The 18,060-nt window shown below is 39.5% G+C and overlaps 1 protein-coding gene across 10 annotated transcripts in view; it reads right to left on the bottom strand.

Annotated features, from left to right (window-relative positions):
* Positions 1-18,060, bottom strand: part of GRHL2 (grainyhead like transcription factor 2) — a 162,651-nt gene that overhangs the window by 102,043 nt on the left and 42,548 nt on the right. For 6 of the 10 annotated variants that reach the window (XM_004476413.5, XM_004476414.5, XM_023584070.3 and 3 more), the window contains 3 exons: positions 17,187-17,382; positions 10,692-10,759; positions 5,542-5,935 (listed from right to left, as the gene is read on the bottom strand). In XM_004476413.5, the coding sequence (XP_004476470.1) occupies positions 5,542-5,935; positions 10,692-10,759; positions 17,187-17,382 (658 nt within the window). The remainder of the gene's footprint in view (positions 1-5,541; positions 5,936-10,691; positions 10,760-17,186; positions 17,383-18,060) is intronic. The other 4 variants (XM_023584067.3, XM_071207954.1, XM_058275824.1 and 1 more) reach the window with 1 other exon arrangement.

The raw sequence follows: 18,060 nt of genomic DNA, 5'->3' as shown, positions 1-18,060 counted from the left end.
GGGATTTAGATTCAGGGTCACTATCAGTTTCAGGCTACAGATGAATATAAAATATATCTTTTGAGTAATAACATACAGTTATTCTTTGCTTTCATTTCAGAATTCTCTGCAAACTTTGTTAATTCTGCAAATAATATACTAGTGGTTGAATTATGAAATATATGGTAGAGATATCTGGTGCTCATTCATAAATAGTTGTCAATTCCTGAGTACAAGAAAAGACTAAGTAGAATAAAACTCCCCAGCTTTCTTGTGGTTATGGAGGATCACAAGACTAGTTCTAGTCAATGAAATGTGACCAGAGGTAATATGTGTCAATCCAAGTCAAAGAATTTACAAATCACTGTGGTCTCTCCATGGTCTCTTATGTTTTAAACATTTCTTAAAAACTTCAGGTGTTAATTACACTCTGATTTAGATTATCCACTACACACTTTGTTTATTCCACTGTGACCTCTGGCAAGTTTTTTAACCTCTCTGAACCTGTATCTCCTAATCTGTAAAACAGGGAGAATGACATCTTTCTTGGAGGATTATTTTAAGGATTAGAAATGAAATGTGTATGCTACAGTGCTACACGTATAGTAGTACTCAACAAATGGTAGCTATCATTTTTTCTCTTCATGGCTATAGATAGATAGTAAGCTTCTAGAGGGGACAAACCAGGGCATACCTCCTTCTGCCATCTACTGCCATGTCTAAGCACAGGGCCTAACACCTAGTATAAAATCCACAAATATTTGTCAAATGTTATTATAAAGAGGGTGTAGAACAAAATATGAATCAAAACAGCTAAAATTAGGGATGTAGTTGTGGCTCAACTGATAAGAATGTCCACCTACCATATGGAGAGCCCAGGGTTCAATACCCAGGGCCTCCTGATCTTGTGGTGAGCTGGCCCACGCACAGTGCTGCCACGCACAAGGAGTGCTGTGCCACACAGGGATGGCCCCCATGTAGAGGTACCCCATGCACAAGGAGTGCGCCCCGCAAGGAGAGCCACCTCGCACAAAAAAAGTGCAGCCCGCCCAGGAGTGGCACCACACACACCGAGAGCTGATGCAACAAGATGACACAACAAAAAAAGTGACACAGTTTCCCGGTAACACATGACAAGAATGCAAGCAGACACAGAAGAACACACAGCGAGTGGACACAGAGAGCAAGACAATGGGGAGGGGGAGGGGGAAGGGTAGAAAAATAAATAAAATAAATCTTTAAAGGAAAAAAAAACAGCTAAAATGAATCATTTCAATGCTGTTAAATTATATTACCACTGTCTTTTGAGAAAACCCAGCCTGAGTTGAACCAACCTGCTCCCTTCCCCACTACTGCTACACACAAAAGAATCAGTCTCTAATGCCAAATTAAATGTGCTCATTCAACAAGGGTCCTAAAACACGTTAAAGCTTGTCTAAAAGAAATACTCGGACCTGGCCCAGTGGTTAGGGCGTCCGTCTACCACATGGGAGGTCCGCGGTTCAAACCCCGGGCCTCCTTGACCCGTGTGGAGCTGGCCCATGCGCCGTGCTGATGCGTGCAAGGAGTGCCGCACCATGCAGGTATATCCCCCGCGTAGGGGAGCCCCATGCGCACTCTGTAAGGAGAGCCACCCAGGGTGAAAGAAAGAGCAGCCTGCCCAGGAATGGCACCGCCCACACTTCCCGTGCCGCTGACGACAACAGAAGCGGACAAAGAAACAAGACGCAGCAAAATAGACACAGAGAACAGACAACCGGGGGAGGGGGGGGAATTAAATAAATAAAATAAATATTTAAAAAAAAATAAAAGAAAAGAAATACTAGATCTTACACAAATTTTCATTAATGAAATTTTCTTGGTGGAGGTACTCTGAGCTCATCTAATCCTACAACTAGTTGGCAATGCCACAATTAAAGATTATAGTAGATCACAAACTTAATTTATGGAAGTTTGATATACAATATGCAATATCAATACAGATTTTCAAACTAGAACAGGAAAACCAAAATCATTGTGAATAATCTTCACATTTAGCTTCTGGTAAATTTCTTTATTCTCTCATTCACTTCAAAATAAAACCCAGAACACAATAGCTTCCTTTCATAAGGCTTTTATCTGCAACACAAACACAACTGATAACACTACCCCCAAAGAGCATGATGGTTTGGTTGACATTGGACCACATCCATGGGCTCTTCTATAGGTAATGGAATATTTCCACACCATGTTAGAAAATACAGCAGTGGCAGCCCTTTAGCAAAAACATGTATACTTCACATGGGATTGGGAAATAGTTGCGGTTATTACTTTTCCTACCCAGAAGCACCCCTGACTATGTAAGAGTCAATTAAATGTTTGATAATACCAAAGACTCTATAAAACCCATTGATCAGGTTTTTTTTTAATTCTTTTTTTATTTCAAGCAATACTACAAAAGAAGTTAAGGAAGATATTTTAAGAAACATTTTTTAAAAATATTACAAGGACATTGAAAGTTTGCTTGTAAAGCTCCCAGAACCCAAGCGATACGGCAGTCTCTTACGGGCATGGAATTTATTGTGTCTTGCTCTTATCATTCCCTGATTTCACAGAATATAGCAAGCACTCAGGAATAACCAGTGCCAGGACTGGAAGGGCTGCTAGTTCAACTTGTCTATGCTAACTCCCTACCAACACTGTAGAGAGCTAGTCCACGTTTGTCAACCTTTTGCTCTTCTTTAGTTCACCTGAGAGAGAAAGAATGTCTAATGATTTAGATAAAAGGCACTCAGATTTTGAAAAATGTCTGGGTGAGTTGAGTCACTGTCTCAAGCAATGGAATAACTGAGAATTAAAAGGTCCCATAAAGTATTCTCAAGTGTAGAGGTAGGGGCTAAGGACACAGATTCTGGATCTAGAAAGCTTAAGTTTGATTCCCATCTCCCTCACTATGCTCTATGACAATGGACAAATCACTGATGTTCTTTGTGCCTCATGAAGAAAACAAAGATAATAATAGTACCTGCCTCCTAAGGCTACTATGAGAATAAAATGAGTATATATCAGTCAGCATGATGCCCTGCACATAATAAGTGCTCATGAAATGTCTATTATTTAAGGATGCTATATCAGCCTCAGGTGACTGTATTTTGTCCCAGTGGCAACTTAGTAGGCAGACAGGCAGGCTGTAGATATGTATTTGGCATACAGTCACCATATTTCCTACTCTTCAGGAAATAGGAAACCATAAATTTCCCTCTTCTTGGGAAGCGGGTGTCGCTCAAGGAACTGAGCTCCCACCTACCACACGGGAGGTCCCTGGTTCAGTTCCCGGTGCCTCCTAAAGAAAACAGTGAGCTGGTGCGACAGGCAGGTGTGGTAAGCTGACACCACAAGATGATGCATAAGAGACACAAGAAGAAAAACACAATGAGAGACACAACAAAGCAGGGAACAGAGGTGGCTCAAGAGATTAGGCACCTCCCTCTCACATCAGAGGTCCTGGGTTTGGTTCCTGGTGCAAGGAAGATGACCAGACACAGCAAGTGCAAACATAGAGGGAGTGGGGAGAAATAAATAAATAAATCTTTTTTTAAAAAGTTTTCCTCTTCTATTATTGTCTTTTATTGATGCCCAGCTGGGCTGAAAAATGGAAAGACAACAGTCATTGTCTCAAACAGGGAAGCACTGCTCCTTAATGTTAAAGAAGCTGACCTGAACTAATAGAAAAAAAAAAAAAACCATTACATATTCTGGGTCAAAAATTGGAGATGTGACCTACAATTAAATCATCAATTAGCATTCTACAAAACTCCCAAGACAATTCAATGGAGACAAATCATCTTTTTAGTAAATGGATATTCAACAACTGGATATAGATATGGAATAAACGGATCTAACCTTTACCTCACACCATATATAAAAATTACTTCAAAATTGTTCACAAACCTATTTTAATCTAATTTTAATATTAAAATATAAAATGTCTAGAGGGAAAAAGATCTCTGTGCCACTGGGTCAGGCAAAGATTTCTTAAACAGAACACCAAATGCATATACTATAAAAGAAAAAAATTATAAAGTAGGCTTAAGATTAAACACTTTTGCTCTCTGAAAGACATAGCTAAGAAAATAAAAAGGCAAACCAGACTGTAAAAAATTATTTGCAAAACATGTAACTTACAAAGGGCTTATATTTATATTATTTAAAGAATTCTGACAACAAAACAAAAGGAAGACTAAACGCCTAATTAAAAATTGGGCAAAAGCTATGAGGACACTTCACAAAAACAGTAATAGAACCAAACAAGCACATGAAAAGATGTTCAGCATGACTAAAATGCAAACTTAAACCACAATGAGACACCACTACATACCCACTTAAATAGCTAAAGTTAAAAAAACTGATAATTGTTTTACAAAAAGAGAAAAATAAAAAGCAAAAAAAGACTAATACCAAGTTATTAACAAGAATGTAGAAAATGGGGACTCTCATTATACTGCTGTGTGAATGAAAATGATACAGCCACTTTGGAACACATTATGGCAATACTTATAAAGTTAAACATACATTTACCATATGATCCAGCAATTCCAGCCCTAGGTATTTACCCAAGAGAAATAAAAACATAAGTCCACATAAAAACATGTACATGGATGTTCACAGCAGTTTTGTTCATATAGCCAAAGTCTGGAGGCAACAGATATGTCCATCAAGGGATGAGTACATAAACAAATTGTAATATATACTTACCATGGAATAATACTCGCCAATTAAAAATACAAACTATTAATTCAAGCAATATAGATAAATCTCAAAAATATTATGCTAAGGGAAAGACAAACATAAAAGATTTACATATTGTATCATTCTATGTATATGACATTTCAGAAAAAGCAAAACTAGAATGACAGAAAGCAGATTAGTGCTTGCCTAGAACAAGGGGTAAGGGGAGAGCTTCAATGGAAAGGGACTGAAGGAAATTTGAGGGTGGAGAACCTCCTAAATCTTGATTCTGTTATCCATTACAATTACCAAAATTATCAAATTGTACACTTAAACAAAAAGCAAAGATAATTGTTCCTGTAAGTTCCGTAGGCACACGTAAATTCTCTACCAAGAGAATGTGTAGACTCTATTTGTAAAGTACCAAGTATAGACACATTTACGTACTTGGTTATTGATAATACAAATTCTCTTTCTTGACTCTTCAATTAGACAAGGTTTTAAACAGTTATTTTGAAAAAAATTAATAGGCAGGCAACATCTTCACTTCAGCAACCATATGGAAGACTGCAAATAAAAAAGGTCAAGGCAAAAATGTTTCCAAGAAAGGCGCTTCCACGCAAATATCTCTTAATTATTTAATTTTAAAATGAATTATAACTAAATCATAACTAAAGGGAACCATCAGCTAAGAGTCCAGAAATACAGTCATATTCTTTGCCACACATATACCGGTTTATTCAACCTGTTCATAAAGAAACAAGCAAAGAAAGGAGGGAGGAGCAAATGGAGAAAAAATCCGGTGGGCGTTCCGAGTTTAGGCTCGGCTCGCTCAGGAGAGGGCGGGCGACTCACCTCGGTGGCCCCGTCTTTGAAGTTCTCGCTGTAAGTGCTGTCGGGGGTGCTGCGCTGGTCGTCCTTGAGGTAGGTGCTGTGGGCGGCCATGGAGGGCACGTCGTACTGCGTCTGCTCAAAGATGACCACGCGGTGCTCCTCGCTGTCCCCCCGAGCGTAGTGCACGGGCGGGGCCATGAACACGGGCGTGAACTCTTCCGCCTTCACCACGGTGATGCCTGACACGGGGACCACGGCTGGGCTCTCGGGGACGTTGGTGCTGTATTGTTCCCGTTTGGAATTCTCTAAGTGGTCTTGATTTAGGGAGAGGTTCACTGGAACAGTCTTTAAGACCTGGACTCGGTTTTCTCCTCCACTCAGATTACTCGGGGCTTCGCTGGCGCCAAGACAGTTTCTGTGTTAAAACCCATCCCACCCAACGTGATAGAATTAGAAAACCATCAATTTGCAACTCTACTAAAATAAGCGTTGCGGGCAAATAATCAGCCGCTGGGAATGCCATTAGGAGACAGGCTGATGGCGACCTTTACCATAGAAAGACCAAGCTGACGCCACCTGAATCCACCACTCAATCTGTGCATCACCCCAAGCAGTACATCAGTGTGCCTCCTGACGTCACACAAGGTGAAGGAGTCAGTCCTACTGTAAAGTAGTATTGAAAATATATATACTTCTTACCCTCAATCAAGCTTTTACATCCAACTAACAGCTTCCGCAAAATACAGGAAGTAGAACAACTTAACGGACATCAAAAGAAAACAATCAGTGCAGGACATCTTACTGATTTCTTCAGCAAGTCAAAGGCATGAAAAGAGGGAGGGGGTGGGAGGACTGATCTAGATTGAAAGAGATTTAAAAGACAAAATTATCAAATATAATGAGTACATCTTGTTGGATCCTGATCTGAACAAACCAAAGAGGTACTTAGGAGGGAGGCAATGGAATTTTCCAGGCAAATGAATGTGAACTGGATATTAGGTGATAATTAAGGAAGTATTGTTTTTAGGTATGGTAATAATTTTGATTTATGTAATAAAATGCGTTATTTTTTAGAGATATAGATTGAAAGTAGATAGACGTGAAATGGCATGTTGACATGGACTTGTTAAAAATTATATTAAGGGAAGGGAGGAAGGAAGACAAAAAGTAGATTAAGTAGGTGCAACAAAAATATATCATTGCTGAACCTGGGATGAGTATTTGAGGATGACGGGATGTGGATACTATCCTCTACTTTCCTGTATGCTTGAAAACTTTCAAAAGAAAAAGTTTAAAAATAGCCCCCTCCCCCTCAAAAGAAGGGGTGGGGGACAAATGAGTAATTTGAAAGGGGGGGGGCAGTGAGCCAGAAAGATATTTTTCACCGTTTGTGGGCTAAACTCCTTTTAGAAAAAAACAAAGGGGAGAGGATATGGCTCAAGTGTTTGAGCTCCCACTTCCCACATGGGAGATCCCGGGTTCCGCTCCCACTGCATCCTGAAAAAAACAAAAAATGATCAACAAGCAAAACAGATGAAGAAACTAACTCAGGTAAGCCAATGTGGCTCGGTGGTCAAGCACCGGCTTCCCACCAGATTCAATTCCCCACCCCATATCTCAAAAAATAAAAGAAAATTGTTTATAAAAAAGAAAAGAAAAAAACAAGATAATGGTAGTTTATCATTAAAATATTTTAGCCAAATTGAGAAATAACATGAGCTCACTGCCTCTGATATCTTTAGCACTGAATTACCTTCGGGGCTTAAGGAAGTAAAATAACTGAGCTTATGTAAGACAAGATCTCCCAGATCTCAGATCTCCTTTCTGGTACAGAGAGAAAGGGGAGGGTTTAGAAAATTAATTCTTGCCAGGCTAGGATGAAAGACTTTTCATTTATACCAAGAAATCTGAGAGAGAGCAGAAGTGAAGAGGAACTAGTTAATGGAAGATTAATGTTGATAACAAAATTCTTTCACTATTAACTTCCCTTTGGCCAGCAAAATCTGGGACCACCTCTCACTTACTTATGGATTATTCTGAATGAAATGGGAGAAAATACATGCTCTGCACAGAGCCCATTCCATTTGTCTGCTTATTTTTTTAACTAGCATGAGCTTTCTGGAGCTTACTGGCATCTCCCATTAAGAGAAATATTCAAATAGAATTGGTTCCTCTAAAATTGGACCCTCATGGTTCCTCTCTGTAGAGAAGGAAGTCCATTAGCCTCTGAGCTTTCCTTTTAAGCAGGACTTGGTATTTTTAGCTTTGATTTTTCAGATTAAACTTCAAAGCGAAGCTTGAGGGAAGAGTGGCTCCACATGAAAAAAGAAAAAAGCAGAAAAATCTCTAAATTTCTCTGAGTCTGTCACAGATCTGTAGAAATTATTCTAGAAAATAATATCTAAGGAATAAAATCACAAGTCTACAAACATTCTGCAACAATATAAGGTTTTAGGTATTTGTTTCGTGGCTCAATCAAGACAGCAAATCTATATGTAATACACAGTGAAGTTTTAGAAATTATGTTTATCTGAATCAAGTTAGCTGGATGATACCAAAGCCCAGACAACCTATTTATATCAGCTTTCCTAAACTCCGTTGTCCAGAACATTGCATGGAATGTTAACAGATGTTCCTCAAAGAAAGGAAACCATAAAATTTTTAAAAATCACATTGAAAAACAACAGCACAACTGCTGTAACAAGACCAACTTCGGGGGTGAGGGGGGTTCCACATCACAAAGATCATGAACGCAGTTACTAAAGTCATTGGACATTCTTTCACTTGTTCAACTGTAACCCAGCATTTCTCAAACTCATTTCAACCTCTAGACCCTTTGTGGAGGAATAATTATTAATGTCTTGCAGATAATGTTCTGCAGATTCAGCTTAGAAGGGTCGATCTACACTGATTGGCTACCAAAGCAGTTACCCAGTTTCCACATCTGTAGGCTTTCACACGTGCACAATCTCATTGGCTTTGCCAAAATATTCAAACAACTTTTCTATAGTTAGAGCCCACTTCAGGTCAACTTTCTTAATCCTTTAACTCATACAAATGTGAATTCTAAACAAAAAACACAGAGCCAAAACATTTTTCAGTGTTCTTAAAACTAATAAATAAGAAAATTACAGCATTGTACAAAAATCTAGTTGAATCACTAGTACCACATATTACCATATTATCCATATACCAGTCATGGATTCAGCACCAACCTATCACGTGTTTAACTATGGCTATGTAAGACAGTATTAACTTTATTTTTTTTTTAATTTCTTTGTCTTTATTTTTCAATGTTACATTAAAAAAATATGAGGTCCCCATATATCCCTCACCCCCCAGTATTAGCTTTAGAGCTATGCCAGAGAACTTCAGAAAGGTGTCAAAATAAGGAATAGTTAGAACAAAAGAATTACTATGATACGCCTGCAATAGAATTTACAATTGAACCAACTATTATAATACAAGAAAAATGCAATGAGAATGGTGCATTAAATAAACTTTTTTTAAAAAAATTGGATCATAGTAAGATGCTGTTATTTTTCCAAGTAACAGCTCATGAAGACAAACCATTTTAATATCATGTTAGCACATGGCACCTTAAGTTATAAATGATATCCTTCAAAATTACACTCAACCAGAAATCTTCTAATTCATAATTAGTCTTCACAAAATGATTTAGTCTATACTGTATAATATCCTTCAAAATTACACTCATCCAGAGGTCTTCTAATTCAGAATTAGTCTTTACAAAGTCTATACACCACTGCCAGTTTTTCTAACGATGCGCCATTGAAATAACAAAAATAACCATCAAAATGCCAAATAACAATGATTTGCTGTCTCTTTTTAATGATGCTTTAATGATGAATAATGTAGGCTCTTAGACAACATTAGACTCATTTTTAGACTGGTCTTTCTAAAACTCATTTTTCCCTGATCCCACTATGATTCTCTGGTATAGGACTTAGCAGTCAGCACATGCTCAGCTTAATAAACACTGGCTGCATGAGGAAAAGTAGCAGGAGCTAGAAAGTGTCGTCATTGCTGCCAACTGGATCCCAAGGACTCAGGGCAGTGTGGACTTTCATAAGATCCCTAGTGGAACAGTGACTCAGATGCAGACAGCCTTAATCTTCTGCTGCAGGTGTTCCTTGGAAGTGATGGACTTCCCAGGCTGCAGGCTGCTGGAGTGGTCCCTATCTACTAGTTATGGCTTTCTATGACAAGATAATAGTGTCATAACTTGTTCCTATCAAGGCCAGGTGAAATTCTGACATATGTGCCAGAGGAGACTTCATTTCTCCTGGCTTCATAGTCTATATGAAAGAACCTTTAATACAAAAACACTGTGGCCTTTCTCCATCCCTTTACAGGGAAGAAATTCTTTGATGAGTGAGTTTGGGAGAAGTAGCTGAGTAGGGAGGGTCAGTCCCTTCTGTACCTTTCTGGTCAAAGAGAAGGGACACCCAGCCACCCCCTGTGCGCTTATCAGGGAGGCCTGAAGTCCTGCCTGGGGCCAGGTGCACAAATTTATCTAAGTCAAGACAGAAGTGTTACAAGCTGCACATTCAAAGTCACCTTCTCTGACTGGCTTCATCAGAAATAACGCTGCTTTAAATAAAAAGCTTTTTAGTTGCAATTTGTCTGCCTGTGTCTTATTTTTCAACTGCTCTTAACTCCTAAGGCCTTTAGTGCCCGTGCCCCCTGAGGGTGGTCCCATCCATTCAGGGCTCTCCACCAGCTGCCTCCCTTGGCTGAGAATCAACCTAACCTCCTGCCTCTCACCCCTTGTCAAAAGGATTCTTCAGGTATCTCATTCCCTCAGGGCCTGCTCACAGGTATAAAGCCAGGGAATTAACCAGAAAAATTATTCCAGTCAATGGGCTCCTGCCGATCTTTCACCCCTAACTTAAAGCTTCCTCGGAAGGGGGTGTCTGATGACCCTGTGGATGCACAACCAAAAACTGTGATTTGCTTCCCCGCTGTGAGATCTGGTCTTTGTGGAGACTCTAAAAGGCAGATCGAGGGCACTAAGCTTTTTGATTCCCATCTCCCAACTCTTCTCCAGAACAAGAATTAGTTTAATACTGTTGCTCTAAAAAAAATTTTTTAAACCATATAAGAAGTTATTCTGGGACCCAGACATATTCCTCTGCATAATGCCATACCTTTTATCCTGGTCTTCTTGGCTGTCACTTGCTTTGCTTACAGACAGCAGTCTCTTGTCTCGAGGAACCTGGAAACACCACCAACCATCAATCAGACTGACATATACACAACATGTGCAAAGCAAGGCACCAGCATAAGCAAAGGAACTAAAATGGAAAAGTTCTCCAGGAATTATATCTGGGAGATGGTTATGTATAAGTGGCCTGAATGACAATGACAATGAAGCCAGAATCAAAGGGGTAACCATGGGACCACAACAATCAAGGAGCACCCACTCTTCTGCCATACCTGCTGTCATAGATGGCCATGTCTGGGCACCCCTGGGCCTGGGCACCTCCTGTGCCCTCCCCCACCTTCAGAATGGGTGAGGGGGTAAAGGAGCAACATGAGTGGAGAGTGAAGCTGGACATCTTTGTATCCAAAATACAGCCTTCACTATTTTGAGATGAAAGAGCATTTATACAAGTCCTGTGATTTCCACTCACCCAGCCCAGTCAGCTGGATTTGGGAGACTAAGAGTCTGGGAGACTAAGACTGCCTGGGTTCGAATCTTAGCTCCACCACTAACTAAACTATGCCTTGCTTTCCTCATCTGCAAAATGGAGATAATGATAATTACACCTCATAGGACTTTTATAAGAATTAAATGAGTTAATTATGTTGAAGCACTTAGAGTGTCTGGTACTTTATAAATACCTTCTAAATAAAAATAAATCAATTTTAAATCTCATTCATAGGTCCATTTTGAGGGTCTACAATGTACCAGGCATTGCTAAGTGCTAGATAGAAATGAGATGAACAAAACATAGTACCTGTCATCTTCTGAAGATGATGGACAAAAAATGTCAAAACCCAGTGATCTGAGATAAAACTGAACTTTGCGCTGGAAGCTCTGGGATCTTAGAGTGCTGCTCTCCAGGGGAGCTAAGCTCTGAGTAGGAATTTGTTGGATGAGGAAGGCTTTCCAGGCAAGGAAGACTATAATTTATAAGAAGGCTTGAGGGTATGGCAGTAAGGAAGGCATGACTAACTCAAGGAAGAAATGAACAGATGATGTGCTTCAGAGATAAGCAAGTCAGGAGAGAAAGGACTGTGAGTCAGGGGTGTGTATTTTACTTCTTTGCAGTTCCTTTAATATGCTGTGTTCTATGGCACAGTCAACTTTCCTTGACTGTCCAGGCATTCTAGACATCACACAAAGTCCATCCTAGGGCCCTCAAACCCCACCACCACCCTACCCATACTTTCTCCAGGCTAAAGTCTGACAGTACTTTGAGTCCCATCTTAATTGTAGGTACCTGTGATTAGACTACAAGCGCCATGAGATTGTGAATGGTTATGCCCCAAGCACCTCAAATATAGAAGGCTCTCCCTAAATACTTGTTGAAAGAATGAATCAATCAAAATCACCCGGTAAATGTAGATCTGAAAACAAAGGGATTCCTTACCCTTTGAATGGTGTTTTTACCAAGAGGAACCTATGTGAGCTCTAGGCTGACAACCATGTTTGGTCTATAGGCTTGGACACAATCCAACAAAGGAGGGTTTACTTTGGGTTTATTCCAATCAGGGAATCAGGAACCTTTCTGAATCATTAACCTTTGGCTTTCCAAAGACCCCCCTTAGAGAAATCAAGACCTCACAACTCAGTCCCTTCTCTTGAGTTCTAGACCCACAGTACTGTCTATCAGACACCCCTACCAAACATCCCACAAGCACATCAACATTAACGCAAAAGTCTTTTTCTATATCCACCACCTTGGCCAATCTGGGAATCATCTTATACATCTTTCTCCTAGCAATGGGCTCTCCCTATCAGCTCCCACTCACACACAAACAGTTGCCAACTTTTATTAAACAAATTAAAGTTGAACATTTGTTTTATTAAACAAATAAAAGTTTTGAACATATTATGTAGTCTCTATTTAGTGCCTGCTTACATAATTGACTTAGGGAGAACTCACATTTGCTGACCCAGGAATCCTCACCACCATTTTCTTACTTCAGGTACTACTGGGACTACTGCAATGGACTACCCACTGGTTCCCTACCCCCAACCCACCTCTCTGCTGCTGCTGCTGTAATATGTGTAATTTCTCCAAGCAATCAGGTCTATGTTCAAAATCCTTCAGTATTGGAGGAAATGATAACAAAGGCTATGGTAGAAGCATTATAGGACGTTTTTTCTTCTTTAAGATTTTTACGCATTTTCTAGAATAGATATGTGCAAGATTAAAATTAAAGGTTTTTAAAAAAAATTTTTTGATAGTTTAGGAATATTCTGTAAGGCACTTATTCACTCATTCACCCAGCAAAAAGCAAGGTTGTGTACCTAATCCTGGGATTGTATCTGGCAAAAGAAAGCCTCACCCCCAACCTGGCCTGGCAGGATTCTTCAAAAGAGAGTAGTTGTCTTCTGATCAATCGTAACTCCCTTCTCCTCCTCATTCACTCTCCACAGTTCAGCAGGGCTGATTACCGGATTCCACCGAGTACAACTTGCTGATTTATACCCTGCATGCTTCACCTCCTATTTATTTGCTGAAGTGCTCTGTCCCACTCTGTGGGCACTGCTTCCTCTGGAAAACCTCCAGAGAACTCTCTGTGAGGTGTTCTCACCCTCCTGTGTGCTCCTGGGGCACATCCCTATTTTTCCTTTAAAATAAAAAACCTTTTAAAAAGTTTTTACACTATGCATCACGGCTATTGGTTCATGGGACCACATTTGTCCCGGACTGTGACCTCTCTGAGGTGTTAAAACCTGCCCCATCTGCCTTTGAACATTCAGTCCACCCCTGTACTGGCTAGCAACATCGCAGGAAGGTCACAGATGATCAGCGAATATTTGTTGGATGGATGGGTGGACGGACTAATAAGCCAACACACTAATTTACAACAGCACCAGGTCAGTAGAACAATGAGAACTAACTACCAGGGAAGCACATTCTCACTAGAGCTGAAATCAGGTGATTACAGACCACCAGTTACCTCAGGGAAAAAATAAAATGAACTAAAGTAAGTCAAGCTACTTCTTAAATTATCTAGCAAACTATGTATGTCATGAATACACAGTGTGAAATCCATTCAAAACTCATGCTTGACTTTGAAGCTGCTATTGGTAATTAGGTTAAACTGGATAGACAACTGAACCAGGATTTAAACTAGGATTTGTTGTTTGTCAGACACACTCCTCTCTGTATAGAGCTCATTACTGTCACTCCAGCCTTAATAGTAAAGAAAAATGGCATATATGACAACAATAATCTATTAGCACTTTCAAAGAAGTATAAAGTTTATAGAATTTAATGTGACATGATAATTTAATGATAGTATGACAGCAATTTAATTTCCCAAGGCTTACATTTAAAAAAAAACAACAGACTCTCTCATTATAATTAGCATTTCATTTTACTACAGAATTTGTTCTATCCTCAAATTTGATTGAACTTTGCTATAACTTTAACAGCAGCATTTATAAGCTGTGAATATTAACAGAACTGAGGCTTCAACATAACCATTTGAACATAAAAGTTTTTGAAAACAAGACTAATTCTTTCTATAGATATTAAAATATTTCAAGCAAAAATATAGTCTTATGTAAAATGAAAAGAGGCATATAACTTTATTAGTCCCCACAGTCTTAGAAAATATTCTATTTACATACTTTATACCCTAAATTAATAAATTAATCATGGACAATATTAATTAAACAGAAAGTTACAGACTTGGTTAGAACTTGAGTTTTATGCAAAACTCCCCACCCTGCATCTCAAAATATTTACAGAGAGTAATATTTCGACTTCCTTTTAAATGTGAGCAAATGTGCAGGAGGTGAAGGAATTAAGGGCACCGTATTTACTAAAACTTAATTATTAACTTATGAGAAACAAAACACATTGCTTTCATAAATTAATAACTGTTATTGTTCCAGGGTATGCTTCTTTTTTTTATTAATACAAAATAATTGCCATCTAGTACAGATGTCTGAAATAACGTCTATTTCACAATGAAGGAATAAAAATCTGAAAAAATAAAAATAATATATTTCTTCAAAATGTATCTTAATATATTTCTTCAAAGTTTTATAAAAACTAGTAATTAAATAAATAAAGACAAAAAAATAAATAAAAATGGGGGAAAAAAAAACAAAACTAGTAATTGACATATCAGTTTAACATTACAAAAGTCACCCCAAAAAGGTGCAATAACCTGAGTGATTAAATCAAGGTCACTTCATGATGTTAATAGATTTTAGACATCAAGAGAACTGTCAAGTTTTTTAGAAGGTTTTTATTTTAAAGGAAAACTATGGTATTCAATTTCTCACTTTGCAAATTCAAGCCTAAGGATGAGACCACTTCCAAACATTAAACATTAACACAAAAGTTTAAGAAATCTGGCATGGCAAGAAATGGCCTAGTACACAAAGCATCTAACCTGTAAATTCTGTGCTTCTGTATAATCCTCAGTAAATATTGGAAATTTTCACCCCAAAAATTTTTGAATTTAGCCTTGTGTTTTTCAGATGAGCACCTTTAGTTGAAAAAGGGTTGAAATAAAACTGCCACAAATAAAGAAAAGAAGAAAGCGAACCTACCATGAAACCATCTTTGTTTTTTGGGCTCGTTTTTATCAGGTGCTATCTGTAATGAGTTCACTATAGAGACAGCCCTACTTACATGAAACATAACTTAGGCCCTGAAGCATCCTTCCACCCTGTGTTTTCCATTTGGAGCTCCAGCCCCCTTCATTCTGTGTCACGAGCTATGTTGGGAGTTTTACACCTTCACCAGAAGGCCCTCAGAATCTGCCAACTCCAGCTCTCTTGGTCAGGGGAAAATGATGGATCTAGCCTGGCAAGGGCTCCATGGAGCATTCTGTTCAGAAATTTCTCCAGCACTTTTTTTAGCAGTATAAAATGTATTTTTTGAGTTCATAATATCCTCATTTAAAATACCCAGGAAGAGCCAACCTGTCAGTCACTCACACCTTCATCTCGCATTAGGGGTTGGCCCTGGTTTCATTCATTGCCCTGTGGAGAGAGCCCTACTGGGAGTTTTCATAAGAAAACGAGAAGAGGTTGAAAAAGGAATGAGTAATTTTAGATAATTTTGGCAGGAGGGTAGACCTGGGTGAGGTGCTGAGTTGATGGTGGTGGTGGGAGATCTTCAGAAAGTTTGAAAACTCTGGTTTAGGAAAGAGACAGGAAACAAACTTGAAAGAGTGGGGACCACTGGAAGGCTAAAGAAAACTGGAAGGAAATAGGAAGGAAACTGAAGCTTACTAAAAGGAAAACTATGCCTCCAGGGTGATTTTTGACTAAAGCTCTTATGATTTTCTCATGATGGGGATGGGGTAAGGGTGGGACAGGGATTCAGTTCTTATTCTAAAACTGGAGTTCTTGGCATCCAACCAGCAAAATACACACAGCCTTTCTCACCTTTGTGCCAAGTCCCAGCATAAGCCACAGGTGCTGACAATCAAAGCAGGCAATAAATCTCCTCATTCAGTAAATACTTGTTGATTTTTTACACTTCACTGGTCCTAAGAGAGCAAGTCATACCAGGTATAGTCTTTTTTTCTTTTTTCCTATCTGGTTTCATCATCGTCTTTTTGGTGTGTTGCTTCACTGCGTGGGGGCCTGAGCCTCTCTGTGCAGGTCTGGGATGCCTTTTTCTTTTTTGCACCAGGAAGTCCCCAGGGATCAAACCTGGGTCCTCCATATGGTAAACAAGAGCTCATGCTTGAGCCACAGCCGCTTACCCAGGTATAGTCTTATAGTTAAGGCAGACTATTGTTTTTTGTTCAAGTTCCTGAAATACCCTTATTTTATAAGATCTATATGGCAGGTATTGTTGATGTAAGTCAATCACATTCAATTATTTTAGTGGTTTTCAAAGAAAAGTTTAGCATTCATTGAAACAAATAACGACAGGGTTTAACAAAATTAGGTTTTAGAATCGCTGCAAAAAGAGTTCTACAAAAGCGTTCTTTGTAATGTTTCCTATAAAACTGAAACCTAAAAAATCTGGAAACCGGGAATGTCTGTTATAAAACCAAAAAATCTAGGAGCAACGTAAATACCCAACAACAGGGTAATGGCTAACTAAATTATGGTACATCCACACTATGTATTCTTTTCCAGCCACCAAAAATCATAAACTTAAAGTAGAAATGGGAGCAAGGAAGTATTTGTAATATGACGTTAAGTTGGAATAATGTAGGTAATATGCACCTATGTGAACAAAGGGCACAAAAAATAACTATACAAAACTGAGAACTTTCTCTGGGTGAATGGCGACGTTCTGCTTCCACAGATGGGAAAGCAGGGAGGCAAGGAGAACAGGAGGAGGAAGGGCTGAACTCCATAGCAAGTGTGGATACATCATTTCTCTGGCCTGGATGAAGAATCGGTCCCCTCTGAGCTTAGGAGGCCGTGTTCTCTCTTCCTACCAGTGGAGGTCTGGAGGTGGGAAGGGGGGTGTGGGGTCTACCTTGTAGTAGTCATACAGCAGGCCCAGAGCAGCAGCACTGTCCTCATCACCATTAATGCTCATCATTGCCTTGGTGGCCGCCGTCAGGGGATTCTCCAGATAGGACTTCCAGGCTTCATCCTCACTGGTGTAGGCTCTTCGGGTATTGAAGGGAGGGTCACTGGGCATGGGCACTAAGGCCACCACTCGTTTGCTACTAGGAAAGCAAGAGAAAAGTGAGGTCCATTAGCAGAAAGAAGTGTTCCTTTTTCCCCCTAACCTGCACACATTATATGGTTTCAAGTACCAATTTGTGTTTCCCCCAGGTTGGGAGAGACAGAATGAAAGCATAAAACTAAAGTGACAGGGAAGTGGATGTGGCTTGAGGGATTGGGCTCCCATCTATCATATAGGAGGTCAAGGGTTTAATTCCCAGGACCTCCTGGTGAAGGCAAGCTAGACCAAGTGGAGAGCTGGCCTGAGTGGAGAGCTGGCACAACAAGGTGATGCAACACATTGAGACAAGGAGAGACGCAGACCAGGGAGCTGAGGTGGTACAAGAGATTGAGCACCTCTCTTCCCCTCCTTAAGTACTCAGGATTGGTTCCCGGTGCTGTCTAAAGAGAAAACAAGCACATACAGAAGAACGCACAGTGAACGGACACAGAAAGTAGACAACAGGCAGGGGAGGGGGATAAATAAATAAATCTTAAAAAAAAAACTGAAGTGACAGCCAGTTGCATTTATAAAGCCACTCATTTCTTTTTTTGCTATCTGTGACAAGTGAGAGGCAGTGTAAATCAATCCCCCCTCAAAAGTGATTTTCCATATCCTATCATTCTAGGAGCCAAATAATTTAATTATTCTTCATTAATGAATACTAGATTGTAACCCC

This window comes from Dasypus novemcinctus, chromosome 14, assembly GCF_030445035.2.
Source record: "Dasypus novemcinctus isolate mDasNov1 chromosome 14, mDasNov1.1.hap2, whole genome shotgun sequence".
Classification (NCBI taxonomy): domain Eukaryota; kingdom Metazoa; phylum Chordata; class Mammalia; order Cingulata; family Dasypodidae; genus Dasypus; species Dasypus novemcinctus.
The sequence above is the reverse complement of the archived record's forward strand: the minus strand, read 5'-3'. Positions and strand labels throughout refer to the sequence as shown.